At 41.2% G+C, this 16,436-nt stretch overlaps 1 protein-coding gene across 3 annotated transcripts in view; it reads right to left on the bottom strand.

Annotated features, from left to right (window-relative positions):
* Window positions 1-340: 340 nt before the first annotated feature.
* The window catches only part of LOC309568222 (serine/threonine-protein kinase SBK1-like), a 74,943-nt gene continuing 58,847 nt past the window's right edge, over window positions 341-16,436 (bottom strand). For all 3 annotated transcript variants that reach the window (XM_082273884.1, XM_082273883.1, XM_082273885.1), the window contains exon 4: window positions 341-1,304. In XM_082273884.1, the coding sequence (XP_082130010.1) occupies window positions 567-1,304 (738 nt within the window). In that variant the 3' untranslated portion in view covers window positions 341-566. The remainder of the gene's footprint in view (window positions 1,305-16,436) is intronic.

Below are 16,436 nucleotides of genomic sequence, written 5' to 3'. Positions count from 1 at the left end.
GACTTTAATATTTGTTATTTATTATATTTATTGTTAACACGCATCCCTTTGGCGTGGAGAATATACCTTGGTATATTATCCTACATCATGGTCTCTTTTTTTACATAAAAATAACATGTTAAAAAAAAAAAAATGAAAATATTTTTCTATGTAGGTTAAGAAAAGAGAAAACAGTACATTTTACTACACAGTGGGCAATATTCCTCACAGTATAAGTTTTTGGTGTTAACTGAATGAATACTTGGGATAATAGGTCTGTGGGCTGTGATATCATATCTAATGAATATTCTGTACCACGTGCAGGGAGTAGGTGGGGGAAGGAAAAAGGGTAACAATAAAAGCTGATTCTTTATTTTATTTTTCTCTTAGTACAAATTATCAGGAAAGAAAATATAAAAAGGAAACATAACAGTAAGTAGAAAAAAAATCTGAATCTAATAAATTAGGCTTATTTGTATATAAGTAAACTCTTATCTAGAAAAAAAGGCACACTTCCGTGACTAATATAACAGTAATCACAAAAGTAAAACATTTAAGAATATTACAGTGTGTAACAAGCATGCTAGCTACTGTGTCATGGAATCCTGGTCCGTGTCCTCACAAATGTTTGCAGCAGGGGTGATCACTAAGACTTTTTCTTCGGAAGCTATGGAAAAATGCTTGGTTGACATGTCAGTGCTAGTTGTATCTTGCATGAGGTTCATGTTATCAGCACATTGTTCTGTGTTATTTGAATTGCCTTGTATGTTACTGTTATCTTTCACACTGTTCATTTTCCATGGGACACTTAGATATTTTTGGATCTCAATTGCTGGGCTTCTTCTGTTTGCGTTAATGGAAAGTAGTCTCTGGAACATATGTAATGCCTGCCGTGTAAATTGCTTCCAATGAAAAGGAATATTTTGATTATTATCCTCTGAGCTCTGCCATTTAATAAACTCTTCATACTGCTTGTCCTTCATTAATGCTGTGTCCCAAGGAAAGTACCCAGTGGAAATGCAAAACAGAAGGATACCAAAAGACCATACATCAAGACTGGAGTCAAGTTCAAGGGATTCGTTATCTCCTAAGCTACAAAGCTCAGGAGGTGAATAAGGGAGAATTCCTTTCATTGGAGACACCGGAAAACCTTCAAGTCGTGTTAATCCAAAGTCTGCAAGCTTTATACAGTGGCAATCTTTATCAAAAATAAGAACGTTGTCTAGCTTTACATCTCTGTGAACAAGAGCTTTGCTATGCATAAAGTCTAGAGCTTCAGCCAACTGCATGGCACATCTTTTTACGATTGTCTCAGGTAGTCCAACCTACAAAAAACATACAAATGTGCAATAAAATGTTATATATTAATAAACAACTTTTTGAAAGCAATATTCATGCCTATCAAACGCATAATTTTTATTTGTTACTTTTCTCCTTGCTTTACAGAAAATACTTTTATTATTATTGTTAATTGCATCCTTTCCTTTCATATATTCTCTCATATATTATAAAGAGGTATAACAATTCCTGTTTATCAGCTGTGGAGAATTATAGTCCAAGTGTCCATGCCAAGTGCACAAACGCAACCTTTTCATTTAGAATATTACCTGTCCCTCATCTGCAACCTCACTGTGTATCTAAGGCATCAATAGTATGTGCAATGCCTACTCTTATATGGCAATGTATGTTCACAATTTCTTCTATAGCTGCTCCCTATGTCCAGGGCTCTCTTTCCTTTACTTTACATGCGCTGTCCTGTCCCTTCACCACCATGAAGCAATGTATTTTCTCAGCTTTAGCTGACCATAAACCATTAGACTTTTTATAGAATATTCAAACAAAAATTCTGAAAAGTCGTTTGTCAGAGTACTTGGTCTCTCCATAATTGAGACAACTCATTTAAATTCTAAAGCCCTTACAATTTTTTCCAGACCTGCTACTTGAATGGACTTCCAGACTTACTAAACAGGCTTCTTTTAAGCCTAGAACATGTACAATATGTAGGATTTTTTATTGACTAAAAACCACATACAGGCAGTCCCCGGGTTACAAACAAGGTTCTGTAGGTTTGTTCTTCAGTTGAATTTGTATGTAAGTTGGAGCAGGTACATTTTTTAAGTGTAACTCCAGCCAAAAAAAATATTTTTAAGTTTTTTGGATAGCATAGGGAAGGGTTAACACCCCTGTAACATTTGTTTTATAGACTGTGCCCCTGTTCAGAAGATTTTACCCCACTTTCTGTCCCTGTGACAATTGGATTTAGAAAATGTTGTTGTTGTGGAAACGAGGATTGGTAATAAAGCTTCAGTGGAGACACCTTTTTCCCATAATAACTTGTACAGGCAGGGCCGGCGCCAGCCATAAGGCAGCCAAGGCAGCCGCCTGAGGGCGCCAGGAGAGGGGGGGGCGCCAAAGCAGGGGTTTCCCACAAGGTGCTTATCCTAGCGGCGGCGGCCGGCCCTGCTCCCACCTGTACCTAGTTTACCGATAGTGACAGGTGGCGCAGCGCAGCACATCCCCGGCCAGGCGCCGTTAAGTTCACCAGCTCGCTTCTTCTGCACTCCTCTCCCCCTTGCCAGATGCAGCGATGGCAGAGAGACAGGCTCAAAGACTCCGCCCCCTCTCTCCCTTCAGCCTTGTAGACGAGGATTGCTGGATCTTGAAGAAAAAAATCTCTCCTCCCACCTGGACAGCAGAGAAAGGGACAGGAACGCCTCCAGTTCAGCAGCACACAGAGACCATCGCCGCTGAACTGGAGAGCGTGTGAGATGAAAGGGAGTTCAGGGGGGAGCCTAGAGCTGAGTACGACCAGGGGGAGGGGCCAAGGCCAGCAGAAAGCCCAGGAGGATAACTAGTGGCATTGGTGGCACAACACAGATGAAAATCTCTATTTACCACCTCTGGAAGGTAGGGCAAGCAAGCTGCTTTTCACTTTATGGTGTCAGAATCTGCCTGTGAATATTGTTGTAGCAGCCCTGCCCACAGTTTCTGATTATTCCTTGTGCCCTGCCCACAGTTTCTGATTATTCCTTGTGCCATGCCCACAGTCTCTGATTATTCCTTGTGCCATGCCCACAGTTTCTGAATATTCCTTGTGCCCTGCCCACAGTCTTTGATTATTCCTTATGCCATGCCCACAGTCTCTGATTATTCATTGTGCCATGCCCACAGTCTCTGATTATTCCTTGTGCCATGCCCGCAGTCACTGACCGTTTCTTGTGCCATGCCCGCAGTCTCCCATCTTCTCTTCTGCCATGCCTACAGTCTCTGATTATTCCTTGTGCCATGCCCACAGTCTCTGATTATTCCTTGTGCCATGCCCGCAGTCTCTGACCATTTCTTGTGCCATGCCCGCAGTCTTTGATCATCTCTTCTGCCATGTCCACAGTCCCTGATTATTTCTTGTGCCATGCCCTCAGTCTCTGATTATTCCTTGTGCCATCCCCACAGTCCCTGATTATTTCTTGTGCCATGCCCTCAGTCTCTGATTATTCCTTGTGCCATGTTCTCAGTCGCAAATTATTCCGTGTGCCGTGCCCACAGTCTCTAATTATTCCTTGTGCCATGCCCACAGTCTCTGACCGTCTCCTGTGCCATGCCCACAGTCTTCGATCGTCTCGTCTGCCATGCCCACAGTCTCTGATTATTTATTGTGCCATGCCCGCAGTCTTGGACCGTTTCTTGTGCCATGCCCGCAATCTCTGATCGTCTCTTGTGCCATGCCCAAAGTCTTTGATTATTCCTTATGCCATGCCCACAGTCTCTGATTATTCCTTGTGCCATGCCCACAGTCTCTAACCGTCTCTTGTGCCATGCCCACAGTCTCCGATCGTCTCTTCTGCCATGCCCACAGTCTCTGATTATTTCTTGTGCCATGCCCGCAGTCTCTGACCGTCTCTTGTGCCATGCCCGCAATCTCTGATTGTCTCTTGTGCCATGCCCACAGTCTTTAATTATTCCTTATGCCATGCCCACAGTCTCTGACCATCTCATGTGCCATGCCCGCAGTCTCTGATTGTCTCTTGTGCCATGACCGCAGATTCTGACAATCTCTTTTGCCATGCCCGCAGTCTCTGACTGTCTCTTGTGCCATGCCGCAGTCTCTGACAGCCTCTTGTGTCATGTTTGCAGCCTCTGAAAGTCCCTTGTGCCATGCCGCAGTCTCTGACCATCCCTTGTGCCATGTATGCAGTCTCTGACCATTCCTTGTGCCATACCCGCAGTCTCTCATCATCCATTGTTCCATGCATGCAGTCTCTGACAGCCTCTTCTGTCATGTATGCTGTCTCTGACAGTCTCTTGTGTCATGTATGTAGTCTCTGACCATCTCTTGTACCATGTATGCAGTTTCTGACCACCTCTTGTACCATGTATGCAGTCTCTGATCATCCCATGTGCCATGTATGCAGTCTCTGATTGTCTCTTGTGCCATGCCAGCAGTCTCTGACTGTCTCTTGTGCCATGTATGCAGTCTCTGATGATCTCTTGTGCCATGTATGCAGTCTCTGACCAACTCTTGTGCCATGTATGTAGTCTCTGACCATCTCTTGTTCCATGTATACAGTCTCTGATCATCTCTTGTGTCATATATGCAGTCTCTGACCATCTCTTGTAACATGTATGCAGTCTCTGATCGTCTCTTGTGCCATGTATGCATTCTCTGACAATCTCTTGTGCCATGAATAAAGTCTCTGACAATCTCTTGTTCCATATATTCAGTCTATGACCATCTCTTGTGCCATATATTCAGTCTATGACCATCTCTTGTGCCATGTATGCAGTCTCTGACCATCTGTTGTGCCATGTCTGCAGTCTCTGACCATCTGTTGTGCCATGTCTGCAGTCTCTGATCATCCTTTGTGCCATGAATGCAGTCTCTGACCATCTCTTGTGCCATGAATGCAGTCTCTGACCATCTCTTGTGTAATGTCCGTATCCTCTAAGAATCTCTGGTGCCATGTATGCAGTCTCTGATGATCTATTGTTCCATGTATGCAATCTCTGATGATCTCCTGTGCCATGTATGCAGTCTCTGACCATCTCTTGTGCCACATATGCAGGCTCTGATCATCCCTTGTGCCATGTATGCAGTCTCTGACCATCTCTTGTGCCATGCCTGCAGTCTCTGACCATTCCTTGTGCCATACCCGCAGTCTCTCATCATCCATTGTTCCATGCATGCAGTCTCTGACAGCCTCTTGTGTTATGTATGCTGTCTCTGACAGTCTCTTGTGTCATGTATGTAGTCTCTGACCATCTCTTGTACCATGTATGCAGTTTCTGACCATCTCTTGTGCCATGTATGCAGTCTCTGATCATCCCTTGTGCCATGTATGCAGTCTCTGATGATCTATTGTTCCATGTATGCAATCTCTGATTATCTCCTGTGCCATGTATGCAGTCTCTGACCGTCTCTTGTGCCATGTATGCAGTCTCTGATCATTCCTTGTGCCATGTATGCAGTCTCTCATCATCTCTTGTGCCATGTATGCAGTCCCTGACAATCTCTTGTGCCACGTCTGCAGTCTCTGACCATCTCTTGTCCATGTCTACAGTCTCTGACTATCTCTTGTGCCATGTCTACAGTCTCTGACTATCTCTTGTATATATAGATTAAATATTGATATTAGCACTGAAATCTGCCATTTTATGTACTTTTTTGAAATGTCCGTAAAAAAATGTGGCTCAGTCAGTAAATATCATGATTTTTGACAGTAAAAAATGTATGTTGTTTGAATATTTTGGTTGCCCATTTCTGTAATTTTCACTTGGGGAGGTTGGCAGCACTGTACCCCAGTAAAGTTCCCCCTTCCCCCGCTATGTATCCTGAGTGCCGCTTGCCCATCTTTGGCATCCGGGACCAGCATTGCTGGTGGTGCCGGGTTAAGGGGAAGGAGATGAGCGGACACATGTACAATCTCTTCCCCTTCTTGTTCCTGACTTGGAAACCATTAAGGCTGGGAAGAATGTAATGCAATGCGATCTACACTGCATTACATTAATGACTGAATGCATGAAAACATTGATGATGTAACATCAGCAGGCAAATAAAGTGTATGCCATATAGGGAGTTTGCATTGTGAAGGGGAGGGGGTGGCAGGAGGATGTTTGGTGGAGGGGGGCACCAAAATGCACCTTCGCCTAAGTAGACAAAAATCCTTGCACCGGTCCTGCTTACAGGGGGGAAGTTCCCTTCCCGGGGCTAGATTTCCTCTCACTTCCTGTAGTCTCCCTCCGTTTGTAAGTATGAGTCGTATGTAAGTCGGATGGTTGTAACTCGGGGACTGCCTGTACACAAGTTACATTTTTGTTAGTCTGAAAAAATGTTCCATCCTGCTCCTTTATATTTTCTCATCAGGACAGTACAAAAAGGCCATCGATTGGACCCCAGTAACCATTAGAAAATTGCACAAACAATTTAAAAATGGAAATTTCAAAATAAATTCTTCTGGCTGCCTCTACTTCACCTTCACTCAGTTCTCAGCTATGGAGAAAAAAACAGCACACTGAGAAGCAGATTCTAAAGCAGAAATCAAGAAAGTCCCATATCAGCAAAAAAAAATACACCTGCAGTAGATTTTCTGCTCTCCTTCCTTCATTTCATTAGGTTCTTCCCCTACATTCACTCAATGTAGTTGTTTAGCCCCATCAACATATGTTCCCTGTATGTGCATTTTCATATGCTGCACTTCTATGCCTTATCTGTGCACCATATGGTTTTCTCAGGCCTCTGCCATCGTCTGTTGACACACACCACTCCACACAGTACAGTCTGACAGCAACCATTGTAGTGCATGCATGCTCCATGAGGCCCCTTGTGCCTCTTGAAATTCCAGAGTTAAAAAAGCCTTCTATTTTACTGCCATTTGGGAGACCATAGATACAGTATGTACTTTAATGGATAAAGAGGTAGAAAGTGTGCAGTGTTAGTGGAGAGCCAACAGATTACTTTACCATGCAGCAAATTTAAATCAAACAATAATGTGCCTAAACTGCTCCTGTGTCAGATTGTTACCTTCTTCCGAATCTTTAGTATAAGCTCTTAGGGGTTTCCCCCCAGTGCAGCCATAGAGCAGTTAGTTCAAAAGTTCTATCCAAAACGATTTTTTTCCAAGTAATAAGTGATTTTTATCACTTGGAAAAAAATGTTTTGGTTGAAACTTATGAACTAACTACCACTTGTTGGATTTCTAATCATTTTTAAAGAGACATTATGCACTAATTCACTTTTCATAAGTAGCACTTGGTTGTGCATGAAGCAATTGTTGCACTTTAATTTGAGATCACTTGTATACTTATGCACTTTATATTTGTAATATTCTAGCACTAATATTTTGTGAATATTTAAATTTTGCACTTTATTTCGGGAAGATCTAAATGTACTTTATATTTATATTTATAATATCTAAGCACAATCTTCTTGAGAATATTCTCACTTGCACATTGCGCTTTTTAGTTCAAAAATATCAAGCACTACATTTGCTATCTATACTTTATATTTAATTATTCTGACTGTGTGCATATTAGTAGTAGCGCCTCACTTATTACCCTTAAATATAAACAGTGCTGGAGATGAAATTTTGAGATAAAAGGAAAAAGAACACAGCAAAGGTGAGTTGGTTGCATAGTAGGCAATTGAAGAGGTGGTGAAGAGCCAGAGACATAGGTAAGCTGATGAGCAAATAAAATGGCAATCTGTGTCCTAATGACACCACTATGTGCACTGTCCTGGGTAACAGCATTTTGGGCTCAATAATGGGGCAATGGTTAACAAGGGGGGGGGGGGGGGGCTTTTCTAATTTTATTATTACTTTTTTCTCCTCCTCCCATCATATAGTCATTTGACTCTTGTACTGTAGACCCATTAAGGACCTGGGGAGGAAAAGGGTGCATGGGGCTGCAAGCCTGTAGGAGAATGCTACTTGGCTCTGACTTTAGCACTTTGGCATGCTTTTGTTCGCTAGCCAGTAGGGCATCCCCCCAATATTTATTCGAGATAATCCATTGGACAGAAGAAGAGTTAAATTAAGGTCATGTTTCTTGAGGGGGCAGGCAGTGACCCTCTTATTGGCTTTACAGGGAATAAACAGACTGTTCTTTGGTGAAAGAAGTATTGATTGATTGGGGTATAAGAGCATGACTCTAATGCAGTGCTTACAATAAAAGAAAATTTGGAGATGTCAGTTCTAAATGAAAGTCTACTTCTTTTGCTTGAACAAAATGTAACCCGTATCCCTACATGTAGTTTCTTGCACTTTACAACTTAACTCACCTGCCTTAATCACACATGTGCCCACATATGCCTTTACCGTTACATTTCTGCTGCTTAACAAATTCACTCTTTCTGGTATATTTTATCAAGATTCTAAAATCAATAAATAAATAAATAAAACAACAGCAAGTGTGCTAGATTTTAGATTTTATTGTTTAAATCATGGGCGTCCAACCTTTTGGCTTCTCTGGGCCACATTGAGTGTAGAGAAATTTTCTCGGGCCGCATATAAAATATATACTATTAGTTAACCTCCCTGGCGGTATGATTCTGTCAGGAATTCTGTACCAAAAGCGGTACAATTTTTTTCATGGAAATTTGGCGTTATGTATTATAGGCCTACAATTCTTAGTAATTACTGACTTAAACTTAAAATTATATTATTGATTAGATTATAATTCATGCGTTATATATTATATATATATGTGTGTATTATATATATATATATATATATATATATATATATATATATATATATATATGTATGTGTGTGTGTATATATATATATAACGCATGAATTATAATCGAATCAATAATATAATTTTATATATATATATATATGTGTATATAGGTATATATATATACATATATATATGCATATATATATGTATATATATATATATATATATATATATATATATATATATATGCATATATATATGCATATATATATATATATATGCATATATATATATATATATGCATATATATAATATAAAATGTGTTTGTGTTTTGTGCAACGTTTTTTTTTTTTTTTTTTTGAATTTCCCTCCCTAGTTCCGTTCCCATGCACCAGGGAACGGAACTAGGAAGTCCTCCTACCGACAGACGAGCGGCGGAGATCTCGGCTGGCGGTCACAGCAATGAGAGCTCTTCGCTGGATCGCCAGGAAAAGGTAAGACACTCCGCTGCGCTGTCTGCACATCCACCCCGAGCGTGACTCGGGGATACCGATAATAGCAGGAAATTCCTACCCCGAGTCACGCTCGGGTTTACCGCTAGCCTGGTTAAGGTATATGAGTAATAAAATGTCGCCGTGCCCTTCCCGCGCCGCCGCGCCCCCCGCACTAATTTAACACAACTAGAGGATGATCAAATGAAATGGAATCAGTTTACAGAGGTTTATTTATTCTGAGAGATATTAAAGGAACACTCTAACCACCATGACAACTTCAGTGATTTGAAGTGGTCATGGTGGTAGGAGTCAGAAACACTGCACATGCTCGCCTCCCCCTCCCCATCGAGGCAGCCTCTGCCTACAGTTAGTTGGAAGCCGCTGTGGTCGTGCCCCCGACCCGACTTCCTTCATCCCTAGCAAAAGAAAAAAATTGTCAGGGCGCAGTGGGCCGCATTGCCTGTGGTTCCGGGCCGCAGGTTGGACATGCCTGGTTTAAATGGTTGGAGAGGACAAGTCAGACATTGTAAGGAGTGCAGCCGCTCCTAAAGATGGCACATCAACAAAACATGTAAAGCCTCATTACGTCAGTTCCGCTTTGCACACTTCCAATCCGTGGAACACACGACGTTCCAGAACTAGCGTTGTTTTAACCAGCTTGTTGTTTCTCGTTTGTTATGAATACCTAAAAGATTGGCGCTTGTGGTTCATATCTGAGGTCTTTACTACTGGGCACGTATAGGAGAAGCCAGAGACAGATTGTGACCGATGCTTATTACCCCTGTAGGGGTTCTTCTACTCACAGTCACAGCTTATCACTGAAATTTGGAAATCACTGGCACTTAGTTATTTTGTTTTTTTATATATACATTTTTTCATTTAATGGAATTTTTATTCAAGGTTATGGACTTATTTACATAGTTAGTGAGGTTGAAAAAAGACATCAGTCCATCCAGTTCAACCTATGATGTGTGTGTGTGTTTGCTTTTAACCGTACATTGTATACCCCTGTATGTTGTGGTCTCTAAGGTGCCCATCTAATAGTTTTTTGAAACTATCAATGCTCCCTGCTGATACGACTGCTTGTGGAAGAGAATTCCACATCCTTACCGCTCTTACAGTGAATAACCCCTTACGCACTTTAAGGTTAAACCGCCTTTCCTCTAGTTTTAGTGAGTGGCCACGTGTCTTATTGTATCTCCTTTCTCTGAATAGTTTGTTCCTTATGCTAGGGTCGCCAGTACAGTATTTTTACATTGATATCATATCCCCCCTCAATCGTCTCTTCTCCAGAGAGAATAAGTTCAGTGCTTGTAGTCTTTCCTCATAGCTGATGTCCTCCATTCCCCTAATTATTTTTGTTGCCCTTCTCTGGACTTTCTCCAGTTCCAGCACATCCTTCCTGAGGACCGGTGCCCAGAACTGGACAGCATACTCCAGATGTGGCCGGACCAGAGTCTTGTAGAGCGGGAGAATAATCTCTTTATTTCTGGAGTGAATCCCCTTTTTTATACATCCCAGTATTCTGTTGGCTTTGCTTGCAGCGGCTTGGCATTGCATGCCACTGCCAAGCCTGTTGTCTACCAGTACCCCCAAGTCCTTTTCCATCCTAGACTCACCCAGAGGTTTCCCCCCTAGTGAGTAGCTTGCTTTCTGGTTTCTGTCCCCCAAGTGCATTACTTTACATTTTTCAACATTAAACCTCATCTGCCATGTAGTTGCCCACCCCGTTATTTTGTTCAGGTCCGCTTGCAAGGTTTCCACATCCTGCATAGAAGATATTTATTGACAAAAAGTATTTTTTTCTTTGCACACTTTTTAATGTGGAATAATTTTTTACACATATTTCTCAGTATATTTGTTATTGTCACTCATTTGGCACTTAGTCACTTTACATTGACACTTTTGTTCCTTGGGTTTATATATGCACTTTTTACACATGAGCACTTTATGGGTTTGTGCCTTATAATTGTTTATAGTATTTTATATTATTTATTATTGTCATTCGTCAGACCCCATGCACTTTCATTAGAGTTTATTAGAAGTTTGCATTTATACATGCTTTCACTTACTATTTTGATACACTTTTAATCTGTTTCGCAGGCAGTGCCACCTATTCCTTCCTTCATTTTCATTTTTCATTTTTGGGAGTATAGTTTTGCTAAAAAAAAAAAAGCTAGAAAATGCTACAGCTGAAAAAAGCTAAACAACACTGAAAAACACTACTGCAAAAAAGCTGAAAAACTCCTTCTAAAACTTCAGCTTACTACTGGTGTTTTGATAATGTCCAGTGTGCTTGAGGCCTCATGCACACTGGACATTTTTACAGCTGCTTTTGGCATCAGACTTTTTTTCTTCTGCATTTTAGGAGGCGTTTTTCAGCTGTAAAAACGCACTAACTCTGATAAAAGCTTAAAAACGCTGAAAAATGCCAAAAAAGCTAAAAAACGTGGCTATTTGGCACAAAAAAAAAATGCTACAGTTGAAAAACGCTAACAAACGCTGGAAAAACAATAATGCAAAAAAGCTGAAAGACTTCTACAGCTAGTAGTAGCGTTTTTCAGCATTTTTTAGCTTTTTTCAGCTGTAGCATTTTTTAGATTTTTTTTTACTATACTAAAACTATACTCCCATAAAAGCTTATAGCTCAAAAACGTTGATAAATGCAGAACAGTCACGTTTTTCAGTGTTTTCTGGCACTTTTCAGCTTTTATCAGAGTTAGAGTGTTTTTACAGCTGGAAAACTCCTCTCAAAACCCACTAGTTCTGGGGGTTTTTTCCAGCCAGAAAACGCCCCTGCCAAAAACTGCTGATAACAGCCTATGTGTACATGGACACATAGGATAACATGATGGGGAGTTTACTAGCTGTAGAAAAAAATGTCTGACACCAAAAACAGCCGCTGTAAAAATGTCCAGTGTGCATGAGGCCTAATAGTGTGAAATTCCATATATGTAGATCTCACAGTTCAAATCACATCGTAAAAGTCTGCCTCTTATTCTATTTATGTTAATCCATGCCTGTTTGCGGCTTAAGCATTTCAATATATTTGACAAAACCCAGCAGATTTATAATGGTTTACAGACAGGATAACATCTGAATTTTTTTAAAAGACATATATTTTTTAACACCCTTAGGAACTGAGAAAGATAAAGATTTTACAAAATCATTTTAAAAACAAGTTCATCTTTGCAGTATGATCCGATCCCACACTTAGTGGGCAAAAAGCCTGCCTGGGGATTAAACTATTCTAATAAAACTGGAGCAAACTGCAGCTGCTAATGACAAATAAACTAAAGATAGGAGATTAAGCTATGCAATAAAGTTCTCACCCTATAATGTGTGGTCAAAGCTTTGCACACACGAAGCAAAATATAGTATTCATAGACTGCCTGGGATAAATTTAACTTGGGGTGTGCTGATAACCAGGAAAATCATTAAGGCAGATTCAGATGATACCCATGTAATAATACTGACTTGCAAACTAGTAACTCATAAATAGTTACATTATCTCACAAAAGTGAGTACACCCCTCACATTTTTGTAAATATTTTATTCTATCTTTTCATGTGACAACACTGAAGAAATGACACTTTGCTAAGACAGAAATTCACCCAAACCATCAATGCTGTATCTTGGCCTAGGCCAACAAGGCCCAGGCCTAGGGCGGCACTTTGCAGGGGGGCAGCAAGAAAGCTGCACCCCGCACAAAAAAAAAGCAAAAAAAAAACAGCATCCTCCCAGGCCTTGCACGAAAGGGTCCCCGCCGGCTTGTGCTACACTTTTAGTATAGTGCCAGTCTTATGGGGTGAATTGGGCCAGAGGGCAGTCCAGGAGGCAAATCAGTCTGGCACCCTCATAAAGCAGTCGGTCACGCTGCTACCTGCCGGTATGATAATACTGGCGGGTGAGGACATTCGGACAGACCGCAGGCCGCCGACCACACTTAATACAACTGGCCCAATGGCTGCTAATGCTAATAAGTGTGGCACTGCAGCCTAATGCTCCACCTACCCTCCTCCGTCCCCAGGTATGGCAGGCATCATGTCAATAATATAATTTCATTTCTTTAAACATCCTTGTCCTTGAGCGAGCATAATGAATTGCATCATATACAATTAGACTTTTCGCAGTATGTCACTGAGTTAGTAAGATTACGCCTCTCTTATAAGGTATTTGGACTTGTGTTTACTGCCACTGATTATTTCACTTATTTGTATAATGACTATGGATTTCCTATTTATTATACAAAAAAGGAAAATAATCAGTGGCAGCAAACACAAGTCCAAATATCTTAAAAGAAAGGAGTAATCTTACTAATCCAGTGACATAAAGCTGCGCTGATGGCCACTGAAGAGTTGGCACTGATAGGCTGCACTGATGGGGCTGCACTGATAAGGCAGGACTGATATGTTGCACTGATGGGCGCTAATAGGCTTCACCGATTGGGCACTGATATGATGCAATGATGGGCACTGATATGATGCACTGATAGGCTCCACTGGTGGCTACTGATGGGGCTATACTGATGGCCACTGATCTGCTGCACTGATGAGGCTGCACTTATGGGAACTGATGAGGCTACGGTGATGGGCACTGATAGATTGTGGTTATGGTCTGTGGTTTACAGATGACAGGGCCGGTCATAAACAGGAAGGGGTGTGGCATTTACAGGAAGGCGTGGGTCATATTTAAATTAGGGGATGCACAACTTTAGTTAGGCCTAGGGCAGCACAAAACCTAAATACACAACTGCACACCATGTAAAGTACTGAGTGTGCAGCTTGTAACAGTGAAAATTTGCAGTCCCCTCAAAATAACTCAACACACAGCCATTAATGTCTAAACCACTGGCAACAAAAATTAGTACACCCCTAAGTGAAAATGTCCAAATTGGGCTTTAAAGTGTCAATACAGTAAACCCCCCTCCATCGCGGGGGTTACGTTCCAGACCCACCCGCGAAAAGTGAAAATCCACGAAATAGAAAAACCCTATTAAAATACACTGTAGGCATGTTTTTTTTTAACTCTCGCTGTACTTTTAAAAGCATTTTAAGGTCTTAAAACACACTTTTAAGACAATAGAAACGAATTTAAACACATAAAAGATACTGGAAGAGCTATGGAAAACACAAAAATAATTAATTTTCAATGATTTAATTAGTAAAACAACATTACAGAAAAATCCGCAATATACCGGGACCGCAAAAACTGAACCGCGATAGAGCGGGGGTTTACTATATTTTGCAAGGCCACCATTATTTTCCAGCACTGCCTTAACCCTCTTGGGCATGGAGTTCACCAGAGCTTTACAGGCTGCCACTGGATTCCTCACACACTCCTCATCACGGAGCTGATGGATGTTAGAGACCTTGCGCTCCTCCACCTTCTGTTTGAGGATGCACTCAGTATGTCACAGTACATGTTGGCATTCATGGTTCCCTCAATGAACTGTAGCTCCCCAGTGCCGGCAGCACTCATACAGCTCCAGACAATGACACTTCCACCAACATGCTGGACTGTAGGCAAGACACACTTGTCTTTGTACTCCGAGTCCTCACATGGTTGCCGCGACACACGCCTGACACTATCTGAGCCACATAAGTTTATCTTGGTCTCATCAGACCACAGGACATGGTTCTAGTAATCAATGTCCTTAGTCTGTTTGTCTTCAGCAAACTGTTTGCGGGCTTTCTTGTGCATCATCTTTTTTTGGCATGCATAAGGAAAGGGATGTATTCCAGAGATAAAACTATAATCCTACCACTTTATAAAACTCTGGTCCGACCACATCTGGAGTATTCTGTCCAGTTCTGGTCGCCAGTCCTCAGGAGGGATGTATTGGGGCTTGAGAAAGTGCAGAGAAGGGCAACGAAGCTTATTAGGGGATTAGAAGACCGTAATTATGAAGAGGGTTTAGAAACACTAGATTTATTCTCCCTGGAGAAGAGACGCGTGAGAGGGGACATGATAGCGATCTACAAATACCTTAACGGTGATCAGAGCATAGAAAAAAAACTATTCAGTCGCAAGGAATACATGAGGATACGAGGTCATACAATGCGTTTTTAGGAGAAGAGATTTAACCACAGGCTACGCAGGGGGCTCTTTACTGTAAGGGCTACAAGACTGTGGAATTCCCTGCAACAAATGGTAGTAACTGTGGGGAGCATGGCTACTTTTAAAAGTCTCTTGGACGTACATCTCAAGGATCAAAACATTCAGGGGTATGAGAAATGAATACGTCCACACACACCAACACAGGCTGAACTTGATGGACTATTGTCTTTATTCAACCTCACCTACTATGTAACTATGTAACTATCTTCAGAAGAGGTTTCCTTCTGGGATAACAGCCATGCAGACCAATTTGATGCAGTGTGCGGCATATGGTCTGAGCACTGACAGGCTGACCCCCCCACCTCTTCAACATCTGCAACAATGCTGGCAACACATATGGGAGTGGGATATTACATATTGATTGATGGAGGCTTCACCTCCCTGTTATTCTAAGACACAGACTGGAGACACCCTGCGGCTGACAGAAATCCACCCACACCATGTTATTGCCAAAATAATAAACATTTGATTTCAAATATATATTCAAATATATATTTGTATGAGGATTTAAAACAGTTTATTAATATTAGGTATTTATTTTTACCCTATCCCAAAGGATACTTTTTTAACATGTAACCAGCAGCAGAGGACTAGTAGAAGCTCCTCCTACTTATGTTTCCCTGCAGACAAGCCAGGAAAGAGCTGGATCATGTGTCAGCTGTATATCGATTAGGAAAAAGGGATTTCAATTTTTTTTTTTTAATTGAAACAATTGCAGTGCCATTATCCATATATGGGATTAGAAGGGACAACGTCAATTAAACCACGTGTGTTTAGTATCACTTTATTAGTGCCACGTGTATAGCTATCCTTTCCACTAAATATACATGTCAGCCAAGCTTCTTTCCATGAAGTTCAGCTTCCATGTAGCTGGAACTGCTTACCCTAATTGGTAGGGTATTATTGACGTTCATTCCACTCTTGATCATTTTTAGGAAAATCTTTTGTACTGTCATAGAGTTACTATGAGCTATCAGTCTTCTCTAGACCTTGCCACAAAGATGAACTTGGCACATTGCCTTTGCTCTCCACATGGATTAAAATTTAAGACTTGTCACATATCTAAATGTGCTACTGTGATGGAAACCTCTGATAAACTACTAACCACATCATACCTGACACTCCTAAGAATCCATTGCTATAAGACTGCTTCTTCCCAACTGTCAAATT

The sequence above is a fragment of the Pelophylax lessonae genome (genome assembly GCF_965119305.1).
Source record: "Pelophylax lessonae genome assembly, chromosome: 12".
NCBI lineage: Eukaryota > Metazoa > Chordata > Amphibia > Anura > Ranidae > Pelophylax > Pelophylax lessonae.
The sequence above is the reverse complement of the archived record's forward strand: the minus strand, read 5'-3'. Positions and strand labels throughout refer to the sequence as shown.